Source organism: Podarcis vaucheri, assembly GCF_965113315.1.
Source record: "Podarcis vaucheri genome assembly, chromosome: 3".
Lineage (NCBI taxonomy): Eukaryota > Metazoa > Chordata > Lepidosauria > Squamata > Lacertidae > Podarcis > Podarcis vaucheri.
This window is the reverse complement of record NC_138761.1, coordinates 56,308,390-56,329,158: the sequence shown is the minus strand read 5'-3', so window position 1 is coordinate 56,329,158 and position 20,769 is coordinate 56,308,390. Positions and strand designations below refer to the sequence as shown.

General features: G+C 41.1%; 1 protein-coding gene and 1 long non-coding RNA gene across 15 annotated transcripts in view; both read left to right on the top strand.

Moving 5' to 3' along the window:
- The window catches only part of ARID1B (AT-rich interaction domain 1B), a 355,979-nt gene extending 348,159 nt beyond the window's left edge, over positions 1–7,820 (top strand). For all 14 annotated transcript variants that reach the window (XM_082215164.1, XM_082215169.1, XM_082215163.1 and 11 more), the window contains 3 exons: positions 202–988; positions 2,132–2,262; positions 4,712–7,820. In XM_082215164.1, coding sequence (XP_082071290.1) covers positions 202–988; positions 2,132–2,262; positions 4,712–6,436 — 2,643 coding nt within the window. In that variant the 3' untranslated portion in view covers positions 6,437–7,820. The remainder of the gene's footprint in view (positions 1–201; positions 989–2,131; positions 2,263–4,711) is intronic.
- A 4,265-nt stretch (positions 7,821–12,085) lies between these two features.
- LOC309528127 overlaps positions 12,086–20,769 on the top strand; it is a 43,174-nt gene continuing 34,490 nt past the window's right edge. Inside the window, exon 1 of the long non-coding RNA XR_014217546.1 lies at positions 12,086–13,757. This is a non-coding gene — a long non-coding RNA (uncharacterized lncRNA). The remainder of the gene's footprint in view (positions 13,758–20,769) is intronic.

Here is a 20,769-nt window from a genome sequence, read left to right as displayed (position 1 = left end):
TAGTCATCAGGACTCGGTAGCCTTTGATAGCCTTGTCCTCCATGAATCTGTCTAACCCCTTTTAAAAGAATCAAGTTGGTAGCCATTACTATGTCTTGTGGTAGCAAATCTCATTGGTTGACTGTGGAATATGAATCTTCCTATGAAAAATAATATTTTCATTGTATCTTAAAGCTTATTCATGTTGTTCCTCCTTTTCAGAACTACAAACGGCATATGGATGGCATGTATGGGCCCCCAGCAAAACGCCATGAAGGAGATATGTTTAATATGCAGTATAGTGGCCAGCAGCAAGATATGTTTAACCAGTACAGTGCTTACTCTGGACCAGACCGAAGGCCCATACAGGGACAGTATCCATATCCTTATAGCCGAGAGAGAATGCAGGCACCGGGACAAATGCAGCAACATGGAATACCTCCTCAGATGATTGGTGGTCCTATGCAGTCATCAGCCTCCAGTGAAGGCCCCCAACAGAACATGTGGCCCACAAGAAATGATATGTCTTACCCATATCAAAATAGGCAAGGCCCTGGAGGCCCTGCACAGGCCCCACCTTATCCAGGGATGAACCGCACTGAAGATATGATGGTCCCTGACCAGAGGATAAACCATGAAAGCCAGTGGCCTTCTCATGTCAACCAACGTCAGCCTTCTTACATGTCATCTTCTGCCTCCATGCAGCCTGTCACTCGACCTCCTCAGTCATCTTACCAGACGACACCGTCGATGCCAAACCACATCTCTCGAGCGCCTAGTCCTGCATCCTTCCCACGCTCCCATGAAAACCGTATGTCTCCAAGTAAATCCCCTTTCCTGCCCTCCATGAAGATGCCGAAAGTTATGCCCGCTGTTCCAGTCTCACAGGTCGCAGGTCCTCCAACCCAGCCACCACCAATGAGGAGGGAAATAACTTTTCCTCCAGGCTCTGTAGAAGCATCCCAGCCAGTCTTGAAACCAAGACGAAAGATTACCTCAAAAGATATAGGTAAGTGCTAGACAATGAAAAGGAGTCTCTTTTTAATTACAATATTTTAAAGGCTGCAGTTTTGTAAACTTACGTTGAGAAATTACCTTTGTTAAATTGCAACCATGCCCAAATTTCATAGCAGGAGTGACCATTTTCACCCCACCACTTAATCTACTTATATGAAGAAGGGCACTGGATACTTAGGCAAGAAGTTACTGTAACTGTGTGTTTTATTAAAGTTTTCATATTAGGTGTTGTCCTCCTGCTGTTTCTGACATTTGGTTTCTTCCTGAAATAAGCAGGATGTATGTGATTTCATTTTGGCACGGGGGAGCTAGAATCCAACGACTAATGAAGGGGACACCGTTTTGGTTACTTCTGGATCATTGGGTTACTTCTATTGCCATTTTTCACCCCCTCTTCCCCAAGAGGAAATTCAAAGTATACTTTGGAGAACCAAACTATACTTTGCTTACTTACAAGAATGCATTTTGAGTAGACATTATGAGGGCTCAGAAGATAACATATGATTATGCAGAAAAAAGTATCAGTAGAGCACTCAAAAATTCCAAGCTGGGTCTGAGAACTGCAAGATTAAATCTGATTTTCCTCAAATCCTAACAGTTCTTCAAAAGTGGTTTCAATCTGCACCCAGAAGTGGGTGTGGCACACACAAACACACACCCTTGTGTACATTCCTTAGTTAGCTTGAAAGAAAGGATAGCCAAAAGCCTTATTAATCAAACATATTTTGTTCCTCTCAACTCCTAATGCTTAAGAGTGGCTCATCTCTTCAATTTGCATAACGGAGCATGATAGCTAACGACCATGTTTGTTAGCCACAGATTAACCTTCTGTGCTGTTTTATTCAGCCAGTTCTCAAAATAGCAGCATGGCTTTTTTCATCTTAAATAGGCAGTTTTTCCTGCTGTATTTAATATAATTCAGTGTTGTGTTCAGTGGAAGACATGCTAGTGAATTCTGCATATGAGAGTTGCCATTCCTGAACCTAACAAAGGAACTGTGACTATTCATACCATAATCTGGAATAAAAGCATCCCTTCTTCTCACTGATCCAAAATCTGTATGCCATTTGAAATCTAGCTTCTGGATCTCCTTTAGACAGAATGCTTATTAATGCTTTGTGTTCTTATTTTCCAGTGACTCCTGAGGCTTGGAGGGTGATGATGTCACTTAAATCAGGCCTTCTTGCTGAAAGTACTTGGGCTTTAGATACTATTAATATCCTTCTGTATGATGACAGTACTGTTGCTACTTTCAATCTCTCTCAGGTAGGTTTGATATTTCTCCAGAAGTCTGTTTATCTGAAACCTCCTAATGCCATATAGATAGATAGATAGATAGATAGATAGATAGATAGATAGATAGATATTTTCCTTCATCTAAAACAGTCATAGGGCAGTTGACAACAAAATAAGGCAGTACAAAACATGTTGCATAAGAAGAAAGAGCATTAGCAATTCATGGTGGGCCATAGCTCAGTGGCAGAGTATATGTTTCTTCTGCAGAAGGCCGTAGCTTTCTGTAGAAGAAAGCTTTTCCATGTTGGACAGGGAGTATCCCCATCTGAAACCCTGGGAGAGCTGCTGCCATTCAGTGTAGGCAATAGCTGGGCTAGATGGACCAGTGGTCTCACCTGATATAAGGCTGGTCCCCATGGAGTTCAATGGTATGCTCTTCCTTACAAGATAAGCAATTCACATAAAATACGTGTCACATCATTAGCAGCACCATAACTTTAAAGTGATTTTACCCCATCCTCTAAAGCTTAACAAACAGTTGAATTTACCTTCCATTTAATAAATACAAAGTGAGGCTGAAACATAGAATCACTACTGGAAACACCACTCAAATGTCCTAGTCATCCAGTGACCCTTCAAAATTAAATCAGTATTTTTTTTATCAAAGCTCTCTTACAGCAGCTTGGTTCCTAAGATGTGAGAACAGACCCTTTCTCACAGCAGGGTTTTCCAGTTCCCTCTTTCCCTCAGCTCCTCAGCCAAAAGACACTGTTGGGAATCAAGGGGCCTTCTCGAACAGAACAGGGTACAGGAAGCTGCACTCAGATGGAGGAATCAGTAAAAAGTGCTTTGTACAAGAGCATCTTTAAATCCAAGCCAATATTTTTTTCCCTGGTTGAACATTTATGCTGCATATAGCTTTCACTAACAGCAGGAGGAACTCAAGAGTGCCTTGGATGGAGCACATCAGTTGGTAATAAAAGCCTTCAAGAGCTTATCACAGACATGAAAACTATCTTGGCTACTACTGATATATTGTCAGCTCTTCTTTAACTTGAAGACTAAAGTGTGTCACAGAATTAGGAAAGGTGTGGGAGATGGGAGAGGAAAAAATATTTAAATAATTATTTGCATATGACATAAAAGATCACTATTTGTGGGGCCATACTTTCAAAAGACTTCACCTCTTCCAGAACCAAGCCTCTTACATTCACCTTCTTTTTGCAATTTAATGTTATATTTCAAGTGAAAGTAAATTTCTACTAGATTCCACTAAAGAAAGTTTCTACTAAATATCACAAGATATCACTAGAGAAGACTGATTTCTTTGATGCAAAAGACTTGCACTATAGGGATTAAGAAGCAGTATGAAAACCCTTTTGTGATCTGCCACTGCTGCTAGATTCCTTGCAGGGTGAGAATTGTAAGTGTGGCAATTATTCTGGCTTGGTTTTTTATTCACAAGTAGTTATGAGTGCATCATTTCATGCAATATGGAACAATGAACAGGTTTGTAAATAGCCACTTGCTTGATCACCTGAAATGAGTAGTAATCATTTCCAGGACACCAGACAGGAAAGCTTTTGTAAATTAGAAAAGAATTGTTTTTACTTTTTTTGCTTTCAGAACACTGAAGTGCTATAAATCACGCTATAGATATGTATGTTGAAGGGCTACTACCAACATTTATGAGCTGGAAAATAGGGATTATGAGCCAGCTCAAATACATATTCATTATCTATTTCTCCATCTAAGTTCCTTCACATGGTTAGTGTGTGGATAAATTTAGATGGGGACATACTGTAGCCTGTCCAGAGACTTTGTTGGATAATGTGGGTGGGGGAGAGTGGGAGGTCTGGTTTCAATAAATGCATGTCTTTGCAATAATTTCAGCAAAATAGAAATTCATGAATTTTAAGAAGCAAATGGCCATGGCAAAGTGGCCTCACTCACCCTGACTTCAAATGTACTTTCCTTGTACTCCTGTATTTAGCACCATTCAAGTAAGAAAACATTACAAGGACACAGTGTAAGTGGAGTTGTATCTCTGAGGGCAGAGGGAAGACCCTTTATTCCAGAGGAACACTCAGTTTGTGTGCCTGTGTGTGTTTAAATAATTGTGACTATTTTGTAAGATCCAAAAAGTTCAATTGTGGGATAAAATAAAAAATAAAATAATAAGTAATAAAAACTTTTAATATTAAATTAAATATTAAATACAGTTTGGGGATTTCCTTTAAAATGTGCGAACTACAAGGGTTATAAATACTTTATATTTTTATTACTCCATTAAATCTTTTTAGTATTCCCAGATCACTAAATGCCTACATTTAGAGAATGCCCCAACAAGGTTTGTTTTATGTGTAAAATGAAGAGTAAATTAACATCTTTCTGAAAGTATGCCTACTGCTGCTAACACAATTCTATGTCACCTGAAATGTTCCTCTTAACGTTCTTATGTTATTTTTTGTTTCTTCAGTTATCTGGTTTTCTTGAGCTTTTGGTGGAATACTTTAGAAAATGCCTGATAGATATATTTGGAATCCTCATGGAATATGAAGTCGGACATCCAGGACCAAAAATACTTGACCATAATTCAGCCCAGAAAGAGGATGCCCAGTCTGCAACGCAAGAAGCCAGCAAAGAAGAAAACAATGATGAATGTATTGATTATTTTGGTGAATTTGAGGATGAGGAAGAGGAAGAAGAGGAAAATGAGAACCCTGAAGAAGAGAAGAGCACTGTTCTTGCTCCCCCTGGTGCCATTGCTGATCCAAGTGAGAGGCCAAAACAAGCCAGTAAGTTTGACAAGCTGCCAATAAAAATCGTAAAGAAAAACAACTTATTTGTTGTCGACCGATCTGACCAGCTGGGGCGTGTTCAGGAATTCAACAGTGGACTCCTCCATTGGCAGCTGGGTGGGGGTGATACAACCGAACACATCCAGACCCACTTTGAGAGTAAGATGGAGATTCCTCCTCGCAGGAAACCGCCTCTTCCATCCAACTCTTCAAGTAAAAAGAAAAATGTGGAGGGGAAAAGAGAACCTGAGGAACAGCAAGACAAAAGCATATCAGCCACCATTGACGATGTCTTGTCAGCTCGTCCAGGAGCACTGTCTGAAGACTCAGACTCTAGTTCTCAGACAGATAGCAGTAAATTTCCATTTGGGATCCACCAAGCCAAAAGTCATCGGAATATCAAGTTGCTAGAGGATGAGCCACGGAGTCGAGATGAGACTCCTCTATGCACCATAACTCACTGGCAGGACTCTTTGGCCAAACGTTGCATCTGTGTGTCAAACATTGTCCGCAGCTTGTCTTTTGTGCCTGGCAATGATGCTGAAATGTCAAAACATCCGGGCTTGGTGCTAATCTTAGGAAAGTTGATACTTCTCCATCATGAACACCCAGAAAGAAAGCGTGCACCACAGACATATGAAAAAGAGGAAGAGGCGGACAAAGGGGTGGCCTGCAGCAAGGATGAGTGGTGGTGGGACTGCCTTGAGGTCTTGAGGGATAATACATTGGTCACATTAGCCAACATTTCTGGGCAGCTAGACTTATCTGCTTACACGGAAAGCATCTGTTTGCCAATTTTGGATGGCTTACTGCACTGGATGGTGTGCCCATCTGCAGAGGCACAGGATCCTTTTCCAACTGTGGGGCCCAACTCAGTCCTGTCGCCTCAGAGACTTGTACTGGAAACCCTGTGTAAACTCAGTATCCAAGACAATAATGTGGACCTTATCTTGGCCACTCCCCCATTCAGTCGTCAGGAGAAACTCTATGCTACTTTAGTTAGGTACGTTGGGGACCGCAAAAATCCAGTCTGCCGAGAAATGTCCATGGCACTCTTATCGAACCTTGCCCAGGGGGACACATTAGCAGCAAGGGCGATTGCTGTGCAGAAGGGAAGCATCGGAAACTTGATAAGCTTCCTTGAGGATGGGGTCACTATGGCCCAGTACCAGCAGAGCCAGCATAACCTCATGCACATGCAGCCCCCGCCTCTGGAGCCACCTAGCGTAGACATGATGTGCAGGGCAGCCAAGGCTTTGCTGGCCATGGCCCGGGTGGAGGAGAATCGCTCAGAGTTCCTATTGCACGAAGGACGTTTGCTGGATATCTCAATATCTGCTGTCCTGAACTCTCTGGTTGCATCTGTCATCTGTGATGTACTTTTTCAGATTGGGCAGTTATGACATAAGTGAGAAGCCAAGCATGTGTGAGTGGAGATTAGAGGGTCACATATAACTGGCTGTTTTCTGTACTTGTTTATCCAGTGTAGGAAGAAGGAAAAAAAGAATCTTTGCTCCTCTGCCCCATTCACTATTTACCAATTGGGAATTAAAAAAAAATATTAATTTGAACAGTTATGGAATTAATATTTGCTGTCTATGTGTATAAGTACATCTTTTTATTTTATTTTTTTAACCAAAGTCTGTCTAGTACATTCAAAGGTCACACTTCTTTTCCATAGATATCATTTTCAAAAAAAAATATTTTTTATTTTTTTGCATGTTTGTATCACATATTTTTTGGGAGGGGAAGCAAACTAGGGATACTGAGGGTTGAAATGTTGCAAAACATGATTTGAGAGGCGGGGGGGAAGGCTCACCACTCTGAAGCGCAAAAGTGGGGGAAATATACTAAGTTACTGTGTGTTTTATTTTTGAAGAATGAAAGAAAACCCAACCACCCTTTATGCCGTTGCCCAACGCACTCTGTGCAATAGAAGAAAGTTAGTGATGTAGGTGTAGCGGATCAAGGAAGGGGGTCGGTCCGTAGTCTGCATATGAAATTATCTTGGTTTCTCTGCGGGAGAATGGTTACATTAGGCTAGGAGCAAAACAAATTCTTTAGGAAAGTTAAAACACAAACCTGAAGACGATCAACATGAATTGCTTCCTCACCAGAACTGTCACATCAGTATCTATTGTTTGACCTTCCACAGTGACAGTTCTTCACAATTCCTTTTAATCATTTTAAATATTTTTTTATTGCCTAAGGGCCGTGATGTATATAGAAGTTGTACATTAAACATACCCTCATCTCTCTTTTTTTAAATACGTACAAGGATTTTTTTTTTCATGATGTGGTAACTACAAAGTGATGGTAGACTTAATTTTATTATTATTATTATAATTATTATAATTATTATTATTTTGTTCGGGCCATGTCTCTAAAAAACAGTAACAGAAAAACACCACCACGAGGGTAATGTACAAGTTTCTGTATGTATAAAGTCATGCTCTATTTCGGGAGAGCAGTTGCTCACAACTTGCTTTATAAATCAAGATGTGGAAATGGTTACTTATGGATTGATTTAAGAAATTGGTTACCAGTCTACAGGAAAAATAATACTTATACAGGAAGAAAAGGAAGAAAAACAACTTCAAAGATTTTTCAGTGAGAAGAATCCGCATTTGTATTTCAAAATAATGTAGTTTAAAAAAAGACAAAAAAACTTGATGTAAATTCCTCCTTTTCCTCTGGCTTAATGAATTATCATTTATTCAGTATAAAATCTTTATATGTTCCACATGTTAAGAATAAATGTACATTAAATCTTGTTAAGCACTGTGATGGGTGTTCTTGAATAATGTTCTCATTTCACCATAAGGTCAAACCAGTTCAGTTGGTAAGAGGGAAGCTTACTATTTTCCTCTTAGCCGTGATGGTTGAGCATGAAGTATTTTCATCTGATGTTGCAACAAGCACAGAAATAATGGCTGCTAGTATTTGCAAAAAGCAGACCAAAATGGTGGAATTTTTTGACTTACAAAAAGCAAATGAGAGTTACCTGCTGATCATTTCTACTGTATGTCCATAGAGGATGCTACATTCAAGGATGGAAGTAAGTTTTTGAATAAAATAACCATTGGTAAAATATATTTATATCTGGCAGTAATTAGTAGGAAAGAGCCAGCTTATACTCTGATCATAGCCTTTATAGACATCCAGAAGCTTGATCCAGTGTTGTTTTTTTGTTTATTTGGTCAAAGGAGCTTCAGTAATAATTCACTCACAACAACTGCCACATGCATCTTAATGGAGGAAGCAAATTTGCAAGCATATTTCTTTGAATGTACAAATTTGGTCCTCATGGAAATGAATGAGGCAGCAGCAAAGGATACACTTTGCAATGTACGGTATTCTTTCCCTACTGCTCCAGAAACATTGGATGAATACAGATACCATCTCATCAGAAAGTCCATTCTGTATGGTGTCGGAATCAAGCCTTCAGCACTTACCCTTTGGAATTCCCTCAAATTCAGCGGGCACCTATTGAAGACCTTCCTTTTCCCAGAACACATTCTAAATGAAGATTTTTGTCCCATTTTTGTATCTGTACTGAACGTGAATTTGTTTTATATATGTCTTAATGTTGATGCTTTTATTGTTAAATGACTTCAGATTATTTTATGGGAAGCAATTCAGAAACCATTGGTGGCAAAGCCAATGGCATAGTTCCTTCCCACACTAACATCACCCTTTGTAAGAATGGCATTCATCTGGGAAGGAAGTAAATCACTGGTGGTTATTCATCTCTTTCCAGAGTTGTAGCAACAGAGAAGTGAGTTTCACATTGCTTTGGCAAAGAATGAATTGCTGCTAAGAACTCTCACCAAAAGTGTTAAGGGGCCTTACAGAACAGGGCCCTAAGGGGCATATCTCAAGAATTACTCCTTTCCTATAAAAAGACACTGATTGCTGTTTCATCTTAAATGCTGACTTGGTTAGGAGTTCCTGCATATTTCTCAATTTTTTCTCCATTTTTAGTCACTATGGGACTCCTGGAAAATATGTTATCCCAGTAGGCATCCTGATAATCTTGTTCGTATAACTTGCTCTAACACATTAATAAAGAAGATAATTTAATGGACAGGCAAAGTACATACTATTATCATCCAGGTTTGAAATGTGACTCCCTTGTGTCACAAAAAGTAATTTTTCCTTCTTCTGCTGTAATCTATTCACTCTTATATCGCCCATAGTAACAGTCTCTCCTCTTTGTCTCTTGCATAACAATGCATTCAGAAATATATGTTAAATTATAGCCCACTTGTAACTGCACAGAAGCAGATGTAGGCAGCTATTTTTAAAAACCACTCAATGGTGGGGAGCTCTAGCTAATGCTCTTCTGACTTCTTAGCTAGGTTATACAAAGAAGTTTTGCATAGCTTCAGCCTGTTTTCAGAACCTCCACTCTTTCTGTCTTTGTTATGTCTGTTTGTACTGCACTGATTAAGTAGTTAAGATATGACCGGGATAAAAAAAACACCTCAATGTGCCATTTAAACATGGCTAAAAACATTTGAATGGTGCTGACTATGAAGAAAGAACCATATCAATTTCATCGGGGTTGCTGGTCCATGGAGTAGACTTGACCTACTCCACCACTCTATCATTGTGGTCAAAATGGTTTTAACAGATTAGCCATCAAAAAGTGAAATTGTGAAATGGCACCAACTGGAAAGAAAAACATTGTGCAGTGTGTGCTCTAAATAAAGGGGCTTTTGGGGGGATGCTGTAATCGACTAAACATGTTCTGTAAGCTGCTGATGTGTAAACTTGCCTTCCCCAACTTGGTGCCCTGGAGAAGTATTGGACAGCTGTCCCTGACCATTGGCCATTCTAGTTTGGGCTGATGGGAGTTGTAGTCCAAAACATTTGGAGAGCCCCAGTTGGGAAGGTCTTATGTATCACCAACAGTGGTTTGGAAAGAATAATTATAGGATGGTTTCTGCTTATTAATTGCTCTTTCAGCTCATCTGAGCAAGTTTGTATAGATGATCTAAAATGCTGTATAGGGCTGCCAGATAAATTGTTAAAAACTAAGGTAAGTGTTTCTTAATATGTGTTAGGATCGGGAAGTTAATTCTTTTAAGAAAAGGAGCATTCCTTCAGGACAAACAAGATATGAAGGAATTGATACACGAGCAAATTCACTGTTTAACTGTACAATAATTGTGTTGGCTTTGAGCCAGATCGTTTCCTACTCATTCACAGAAAAGAAGATAATTTTGCACACCAAGACAGCACTGACCAGCAGGAAGTCCGGAGGTGAAATGATTTTCATTCGCTGCTATTGTAACCTGCTTACATTCTCTTTATGACATTTGACTTTCATGTGTTAAGAGCAAAGGAATCTACCTCTGTAAGCATGCATCCTTCTTTTTCAAGTGCCCAAAGAAGAAAGGGAAGACAACAAAGAAACAGCAGAGAGATACCTCTGAAATAATCCAATACCAACAACACTTGAGTCTTCTTGGGCTGTGCCCTGAAGCCCTTTTTTGCCACTTTGACAAAGCAGGATCTCTCAATAGCAAACACACGTCTCTTCCTATATCCATTTTTCAAATAAAAATAGAGCATTCTATGGCAGTCACTGAGAATATGTTGTATTGAAGGAAAGTGGGTGAGGGATTAGAACAGGAGACAACTGGAGAGATGACCAAAGCTTTACTTTTTGAACTTTGGTCTTAGGATCAGGCTGTATGTTCTATCAGTCCACATAGAGGCCGACTGCCAGTACTTTCTTATGAGATCACCTCCAAACAGAAAGTTGACATGTAAAATGTTTCTAGTCATGTCATTCACCATGCTGTTTAGAGCTGCCCATGCCACCGCCAATGTTAACTGGTTGTGGTATGAATATACTCCACATGAATTAGCCTGATCCAATGATGAGGGTTGCTGGTCAGTAGCGTTATGAAGAGTATACTTATTCAATTGCTTTAGCTTGGTCATTTCTCAAGATTGCATTTTGTTTTCTAAGACATTAGCAGATTCTGAATATTTTGTTTAATTGAGAGTTTTGTTGCTTTGTTGAAGGGACCTATGGGTGAACTCCCTTAAGTTTTGGTGATGAGTTGTAGTGCTACACTATAATGGACACAATAGGTCATCTAGCCCAGGACAGCCAACATGGCACCTTCCAGTCTCTGTTGGACTCCATTTGCATTTGCCTCAGCCAGCATTGCTAATGGTCAGAGATTATGGCTACCCCAATCTAGTCTAACCCTTTCCCTAATATAAGGTATCCTCTATCCTGTAATTCATTGCTTTGCTCTTTTGTACTTGAGTTTTCAGACTTCTGTAAAATTGCTTATTTATCCTTATAATTGGCCGTGGCATCATTAGATTTCATTCTGTTAAATCATAAATCATTTTAATCTATCACAGGGAAACTCCAGGAGTTTCTCTTTATGTGTATATACACTTAACATCCTGTTCTGTGAATCTTTGAGGCAATATTCCTGTATGTGTTGCCACATTTACTCTGCAGCAACCATATATTTTCACTTTTTAGATAAGGGATTAATCCCAATGACTAGGTTTCTTAGAGACAAAATTTCATCTCCGGATTGCATTTCCAAAAAAGCTTAGAAAGCACTGAATTAGATATATATTGGATTGTATGTTTTCTAAAGCCTAAAAGACAATTCCTACTAGTCCCTATGTGAGCTAGCTCCCTTAGTACTTGCTGACCAAAATGACGACTTTGGCTCCAGTATGGATCCTGAGTTGAGCTGCTCCGCCCCACTGAATAGGTACTGAATCTTGCTTTAGTATTGCAACATTACGCTTTGCAATACTTTTTTCTTCTTCCTACGGAGTTGATTGTGGGGCAAAAGACATGGCAGCTGAGGAAGGTCTGGTTTGGAACAATTCCCCCTGGGATAATAAGGATGAAGGTGATCAAATTGTGGTGATTTAAATAGGGGAAGAGCAAAACTAGACTTTCAGAGTGCAGGGGCACGTGATATTCAGAGAGCCAAAGCACTGCAGCCTAAAACACAAGTGCAAAAGACACTCAGAGGGACTCAAAAAATGAGTCCCTCTAAGTGTCTTTTGCACTTCTATAGCTTCTATGGTAGGCTAGAAGCCTCCAGGCCAAGATGAGTGAACTTGGTCTTAGAGCACAGCACTGATATAGCAAGCATAATGCAATCCTGATGGGATGCAGGTAACCAATGAAATACATTTATCTCAACAAAAATTCTATAGGAAGGAGAAAGAGGAGCATTGTGGGCATGGTGTTGCCCTATATGTATGTCAATGAGGGCATTGAGTCTGACAAGCTAGAATTTGTAAAAGGGGCAGACTCCTCCACAGACCGAACATCACTGCTATCTCTGCCATGAGCCTTTTAGTGCTGCTCTATTAAATGTGTGTTAAGCCTCACAATTGTTGTTTCAGAACATTTGTTTGTTTGCTTGCTTTTACCAATTTCCATACTTTTGTCTTTAGCACATCTATTTGAATGTAACATTACAATTAGCCCTTAGTTGCTTAGCTGACAGGCCTACCCACCTCAGAAACACTGTATACTAACTAACATAATTTAAAGCAGACAGCCCAAAGATGTGAGGAAGGGAGACCTTTTGAAACAAAAGTCTAATTTTGGCAGTATTATTCTGGGCAGAGCCTACCTCGTGCAACCCTACTTTATGCAGCTAAAAAAAAATTATGGCTGTATAAAATCTGATTAATTATCATAGTTAAGTCCTGAAATGCATGGCATTATATTTTTTGATATTACCCATTATGAAATAAAAGCCTGCATCTCCCTTGTTATGCTCCAGATGTCTCACTTTTAAAATCAGTGGCCTCACCTCATGTTCCATCTCCACTTTACATATAATTAAGCACATTGTCCTAGCATATTAGCATGCCTCTTACCACAGAATTTGAAAGGGAAGATTTGCTTCTCTCTTTTTTTGTCTTTTCCTCGCACCTGTTAAAGAAAGCCTCGCTCCCCTCTGAGTCATCTTGCAGCAAAGCAGCTTTCTGATATTTCGGAATACTGTACCTAACTATATTCATTTATTAATCCATGGATAATTACTAACTCTGTGGCCTCTATAATTTAGCACTTGCCTCTGGCCTCCACGCCTCTTGGCACATCCCCACTGCTGCTGTTCCACTCTGACAGCGGAGCCACACGGCAGCCATCTTTAGTGGTTTGGAAGCTGTAAGTACACCCACATCGTTCTTCCTTTTACCCCAGTGACATATCCAGCCTTAGAATGCGGTGAAGCCTGAAGGAGGAGAATATGCAACTGTTAAAAGTCCAGTACAAATATCTCTTCCCTCAAAAACCACAATTCTTTGTACGAAGCATTGCCTGACAGAGCCCACTAAGCTACAGAGGGGAGGCACAAAAGTGCAGGATGAACCCTGTGCCAAAGCCAGGCGTGTTTAGCCTCTCCTGCACCATTGCAGGGTGGGGCCCACTTTGTAGCCCTGGAGAATTGCTGTCTCCTTAAGACTAAAATGGAAATCAATGTTGGATGGTATGGTTTGGTTATGAACAAATATAGGAAGGCTTCAGCGGCTGACTTGGCATTCTCAGAAAGGAGGGAACGGAGGAGAGGAGGAGGAGCTGCTGCTCCTTGCCTCCTTCAGTTGCTTTTGCCCTCAGGAGCTGTGGCTATATATAGTACAAAAAACGTGGTCCAACTCCTGAACCTAAGGAGAAAAAGGTTACCCTTGTTCGGTGCTTTTTTTCTGGGGGTTCGCAGGAGTACGCATACCCCTAAACATGTTGTGAATCTTAGTTTGGCCTCCTTGAGGGGCAGTATTTCAATACGAGTAGGAAAATGAGAGTACAGTGGTACCTCGGGTTACAAACGCTTCAGGTTACATACGCTTCAGGTTACAGACTCCGCTAACCCGGAAATAGTACCTCGTGTTAAGAACTTTGCTTCAGGATGAGAACAGAAATCGTGCTCCGGCGGCGCGGTAGCAGCAGGAGGCCCCATTAGCTAAAGTGGTGCTTCAGGTTAAGAACAGTTTCGGGTTAAGAACGGACCTCCGGAACAAATGAAGTACTTAGCCCGAGGTACCACTGTACCCCTAAACATTTTTTTAGGGGGAAAAACACTGCCCTTTTCCTCTTCTGAAACTTTCCCATAGAGCATAGGAACCACAAACCTGATGGCATGCATCTGCCTGACCCTAAGCACCACCTCCCTGCTCTTAAATTATTTAGAGACTTGAACAGACCAGAAGAGAAGAGAAGAGTTTTGGATTTGATATCCCGCCTTTCACTCCCTTTAAGGAGTCTCAAAGCGGCTAACATTCTCCTTTCCCTTCCTCCCTCACTCTTCTTCTTCTTTAAACTCATCTACTTCTGTGTATCTTAGGAGTCCCCTCAGTATGCCGTATCCCTGATCTATTCTTGGATTATCCTGTTTGGCTTCCTAACCAGATAGGTACAGAATCACTCAAGTTTAATATTAAGAGGGAGCAAGTATAGCCCTCAACAAAAGTAGTAGTAATAATAATAATAATAATAATAATAATAATAATAATAATGTTGTGTAGCACCCTATACCCACAGGTCTCAGGGCAGTTCACAGGATAAAATAAGAACATAAAACCACAAAATATATAATAAAAATAACCCAATAACTCCTCCCAACACATTTTAAAAGGGCATAGGATGTCAATTAACGTTAACGAGGAACGTTTTTGCCTGGCGCCTAAGGTGTATAACAAAAGCACCAGGCAAACCTCCCTGGGGAGAGCATTCCACAAATGGGGAGCCACTGCAGAAAAGGCCCGTTCTCGTGTTGCCACCCTCTGGACCTCTTGTGGAAGAAGCCCAGGAAGAAGGGCTTCAGAAGATGATCTCAGAGTCCAAGTGGGTTCACATGGAAAGAGGCAGTCCTGAGCCATTTAAGGCTTTATGGGTCAAAACCAGCACTTGGAATTGGGCCCAGAAATGAAAATGCTGCACTGTATTCCCAATCCCTAACAAAAGCTTCCCAGTTCAGGATTTCAACCTGGAAAATTTGTCCTTTAAACTTTCATTTCTTATAAAACATTGCCATATAATGTGTGGAGGTGAGGTTTTAAACTCATCCTGTGCATCTACCGATCCTTAATCACCCATCTAGGAAATAAGTAATAAAAACTGAGGACTCGACGCATCCAGTTCCCTCATCATTTTCTCCTGCACCCCATCCAACTGACACCCCCAGCTGTCTGTTGCTCAACTGCCCCCAAGCTTTCTATAGATCTTGGATTCTCACTGGGCCTCTGGGCATAAGGTCCTTCCTGGGTTTTTTTAAATTGATTTTTAATTTACAGACTAGTTTATTTCTGCACACCTACAGCTATGCAAAAGCAGTTTTACCTTATATTTTGCTTCCAGATTAATAGGCATAGAACCACTCACCTAGCAAAGGAATAAAAAAATTACCACATTTACTCAAATCTAATGCACCATTGAATCTAATGCACACCTCAATTTTCAGAACCTTTAAACCAAAAAAAGTATTTGCTGGTGAATGTAAATGTGCCATCGAATCTAATATGCACCTTAATTTTTGCAATGAAATTTGACCCAAAAAAGGTGAGCATTAGATTTGAGTAAATGCAGTATATATTCAAACACCAAAATCCAGAAAACCATAAGCAAATTTCAGGTCAGTGTATCCACTGATGGCTTCACAGTGTCCAACCCATCTAAGCTGTGGCTAGCATTATTCAAAGTAGCATCGTTGGTCATCTGTAAGTAGGGATGGGGGGAAATTCAGTTCAATTCAATTTGTATTTAAAGATGAACTGAACTTTCCCAAACAATGTGCATTCTAAAACACAGCCATCTTTCCAAATTCATACTTCCCTGATTTTTTGCAGTGCAGCTCCAGCCAAGTAATGTGTAGAAAAATGCCTATACTAGGGTAAAATGTCCCTTAAAATTTATATATTGGTGCAAAGAACTTACAAAAATGCATTTTATTGGGGGAAATTGTTTTGCAAAAATGATTGTATTGGGCAAAATTGAATAAGGGAGAAAATTATTTCATAAAATTTATACACCACCTTATTGCTTTTTTAAAAAAAAACCCTCAAAGTGGTTTACAATTCACACTAAAATGCTGATTTTTTTTTTTTTAGGGCTCTTTAAAAAGAAAGAAAGATCAAACTGGTTTGGAAATGTGGGTCTGCACTTAAGATTTGGGGGGGGGGGAGAGAGAAACTGAGAGAAGTCAAAATTGACAAACTCATCCCTCCCTCCCTGTAAGGAAAGTAGGTGGTTAAGAGCTAATGTTTATGCTAGGGCCATTATTTGCTTTCATCTTGCCCTATCAGAAGTTACTTGAAGCTATCAACATTACTTGAAGCTAAGACACATTGACAGTGTCTTAATCAGGGCACACGGTGTGCATGCTCCATGTGCCGCCACCATGTGCTGGATGCAGCCTGGCCCCCTGTAGAATCACATGTTCCTTTGGTTACAGATCACCTGAGCCGTGCAGTGAAACCTGTTTCTACACACAGGTTGGCTTATCCAGAGCAGGCTGATATTCTCCACAATCACGAATGCTTTCACATTGTAAACTGGCCTGAGATCTGTAGATGAAGGGTGGTAGCAAAACCTCCCTCTCCTAGCTAGGCAGCAGAGCCCACTTACCACCACTGAGATATGGGAGCACAAGAAATGCCCTTCAACAGGACAAGCCAGCAGGCATCCCAAATGTTCCGAGCTACGAGATAAAGGAAATGGTTCTGCATGCAATAAAACAAAACCAATGAAAAAAGTTCTTCTTTTCGGTAAATTATGGTTCTTGGGATCTCCCCACCTCCTCGACTGCTCGGTGCTTGGAGTTACATTATGTCTCAAGTAACTCTCCTGATGACAGTAGCTATCGTCGGATCATTAAGAATTTGCCATTGCCTGACCTTACATGGAAGGATATAGATGAAGATGCCACGTAAAAAACCAGCCCATTTTCATTTCCTCACCCTCACAAATCACTGTTAATTTAAAGCTCTGCTACCTTTATTCAGAACCAGGAGACCTGTCATAAGGCTATCAGCTACCCTTTGAGAAGTGCATAGGTAGTTTCTCTACGAAAATATATTTAGATCTGCCAACTGGTCTTTCTTTCCCCTTTCTGCCTATCCTCACTTCCTAGCTTTCCAATTATAGCTCGCAACTAACCTGCTAGTGACCTGCACTCCATGCTCTAGCACACACTTTGCTTCCTGCAAAATCAATTTCCCCAACTAATTATAGCCACTGGCACCTCCCGTAATGGGCCCATAATAATAGAAGAACCATAGCTGCAACTGGTATTCTGTGTTTCAGAGGAGAAAAATGGGCACATCTTTATAACCATTGCCAATAAAAAACCAATTTTGTCATCTAGAGAACCTGAGTTCTGTGCCAAGAAAAGCCCACTTGCGTGATTTGAGTAAATTTTACAAATCTCACAAAGCTGCATCTATTTGTTTATTTTGCAGGCTTTATTCCGCTTCTCATGTTATTGAGGATGGGATTAGAAACTCCACCCCATGACAACTAGAACTCATTTTCTGCCTTACCATCTGAGATTTCATCAAACAATGCCCACAGGTTTTTCGAGCTTGTCTCCACTAATAACTAGAATGCTGCTTTTTTTAAAAGAATAAGACTGTCAGTTGAGATTCATTATCTGCACAAAGCAATCTACAAAAGAAACATGGAGTTCTGTCTCCATGTCCAAACACTGGATAATCTCTGGATGGACTCGGCTACGATGCCAGACAAGCACCTGGTAGACCAACTCCCAAATTCAATGCCCTACTCAGGAGGGATAGAACTCTAGCTAACTAACTAACAACTATTGGTGGGACCCAATAGCTTACCACGGGCCCTTTAGATCTGCAGGTGCAAAACTATCAGTGCAGTGTCATCCCAACCAGAAGCCATAGTGGCTTCTCCACATTCAGATGGACTTGTGTTGATGAGTTTGAACTAGAAATAGCTCAGAGGCAGGGTACAAATGATCTCTTACTAGAGGTGAAAACACATGTCCTTCTGCAGTCTGTGGTACACATTATTTCTTATTTTCTGTATCATCCCTGTGGTGATCAAACCACCTCTTTGTTGTTTCACAGTGGATATCTGCTAAAATGTGTAACCAAGTTAAGCCGAGCAAGCATTGTTAAGTTGATGCCGTTGTACCTCTGCTGGATAGTGCCTGAGACGTTCCCAGTGATGAATGAAACACTCCCCATTTCAACAGAATTTATACTTTAAAAATACATCTTGGAAATTGAACTTGCCCCTGCTAGAGGAATCCTATTTGGAGGGTCACCTGGAGCTCCCAAAGGCAATGATGAGCGGTCCATGTTAAGGAATTGTGAGGCAGAGCAGGAGGCATATATGCTACCTTGTGTAGACTGCCTTCCATTTGTCTCCTCCTCTGCTCAATATTTGTTGCTGCTTCCACTTGTAAGAAAAAATATTACAAATATACCATAGATCTCCTTGTCCAAAGGAAAAAAAGAATCTCGGGAATGTCTGGGAATGGTTGGGAAGTGGGAGCTTATAACATTTTAAGTCCTACGATACAAAAGTGGCATAAAAAGGTAAAGGACCCCTGACAGTTAAATCCAGTCGCAGACGACTCTGGGGTTGCGGTGTTCATCTCGCTTTACAGGCCAAGCGAGCAGTTGTAAGTGGGAAGGGCAGAGCCAGGGTACAATTAAGCCATACCTTTGAATGGCCTGTTTGTGTCCACACAAGAGCAGAATCTAGGATCAGTATAATCTTCCCCTACCATCCTGGGAACACTAGTTCCTTCCTCAAAGAACTATAATTCTCAACACTCTTAACAATGTGCTTTAAATGTATGGTCTAGATCAGTGGTTCCCAATTGGTGGTCCACAGATCTCAAGGGGTCTGCGTAGCCCACCGAGGGCGTCTATGTCACTACTTACATAGCAAAAACGTACCACTGAGATATCAACATTTTCAAAATTTTGGCTTGGCTTTTGAAAAACAGGGGGTCCACAGTACTTAGCTAATTGGGAATCACTGGTATAGATCCTTTAATAGAAGACTGACTGAGGTTAATCATTTTGTATTTGATCTTTAGCTATTCTGGGTAATGCCCAAGTAAGTCAGAGAAGACCAACTTAAATCAATGGACTTCGATATTGCTTCCAATGGGTCTACTATGAGTATAACTAAAGTTAGATAAGAATAACATTATTCTTATATATTGTTTATTATATACCGCTGGTAAATTAATTCCATAAAAAGACACTATCAACCCCATAGCTGTCTATCCACGTGTATGCTCTCATGAGGCAAAGAGTCTCTCTCTCTCCTCTCATTCACCCCAGGTATGGTTTCACAGAGGCTTCAAACGAACTTGAGGCTAAAGGAACTAAACCATAATTGATATCTTCAGAAATATAGTCCTCAGAATATTATTGATGGCAAACATCTTGCTAGGTTTGGTCAATATTCTAAACAGAATGCAGAGGGAAGCAAATACTTTGCAAGATGCAAAGATGTCAGAAGCTAGCTTGTTTTTTAGAAGAATTGTATGCTGTGCCAATTCATTTCTCTATGGCAACCTTTTATGGAACTTTTCTTAATACACACAGTGAATTTAATCTGCTGAGATCTGAGACATGTAACTCCTCCAGGAAAATTATAGATTGCAATTTTAATTGAAAAAGACTGGCTATAAACTGATCTCTAGCATTATGATGACTAATTACATTTCTCCTTTCATAATTAACAAACTTTGAAGTAGTTTATATATTAGGTGCTTGCCCCCAGCCCTTGTAGGAAAAAGTGTTTTCTATGCTGGGAAAGGGAGAAAAAACTGTTCTCTTAAAAAAAAACAACCCAGTCCTATGCAGTGTTGGATATACCGCAGTTACCGGTAGGTTGCAGTCCTGAACACAATTACTGGGATTAATTCACACTGAACGTGGTGCATTGGATTCCAGTTAATTACACAAGGGTTTAAGCATAACTAATTCTTCCTGGGATCGCAGTCCTAATCTTTTTACCTTGTACTAAATTACCTGGGATGCTATGAAAAACTGCTTTTGGTAAAACAATGCTGAAACAATGTGGCAATGCCATTACTAGGCCATCTAACTGTCAGCATACTGGAAGAGAAGTTTCCATATTACCGTATTTTGCACCCCATAGGACGCTCCGGCCCATAGGACGCACCTAGTTTTTTTGGGGGGGGAAATAAAGAAAAAAAATTATCCCCCCCCCCGGTGCGGGGCTGGAAGAACCAGGTCGGGGAACAGTGGGAAGGCACGCTCTGCCTCCCCGCTGTCCTCCGAGTTTGTGGGGCTGGCGATGGGCAGAGCTGTGCTGATCCCGGGATGGCAGGCAGCTCTGCGCCGCCATCCGGAGAGGGACGGGACTTAGCGCCCCACTCCGGATGGCGGCGCAGAGCTGCGCTGGTCCCAGGACCGCAGGCAGCTCTGCGCGGCCACCGGGAGCGGGGCAGAGCTTAGCGCCCTGCTCCGGGTGGCAGCGCAGAGCTGCGCTGGTCCCAGGACTGCAGGCAGCTCTGCGCGGCCACCGGGAGCGGGGCGGAGCTTAGCGCCCCGCTCCGGATGGCAGCGCAGAGCTGCGCTGGTCCCAGGACTGCAGGCAGCTCTGCGTGGCCACCGAGAGCGGGGCGGAGCTTCTCCCCCGGCTCCCGGTGGCCGTGCAGAGCTGCGCTGATCCCGGGACTGCAGGTAGCTCTGCGCAACCCTCGGAGCC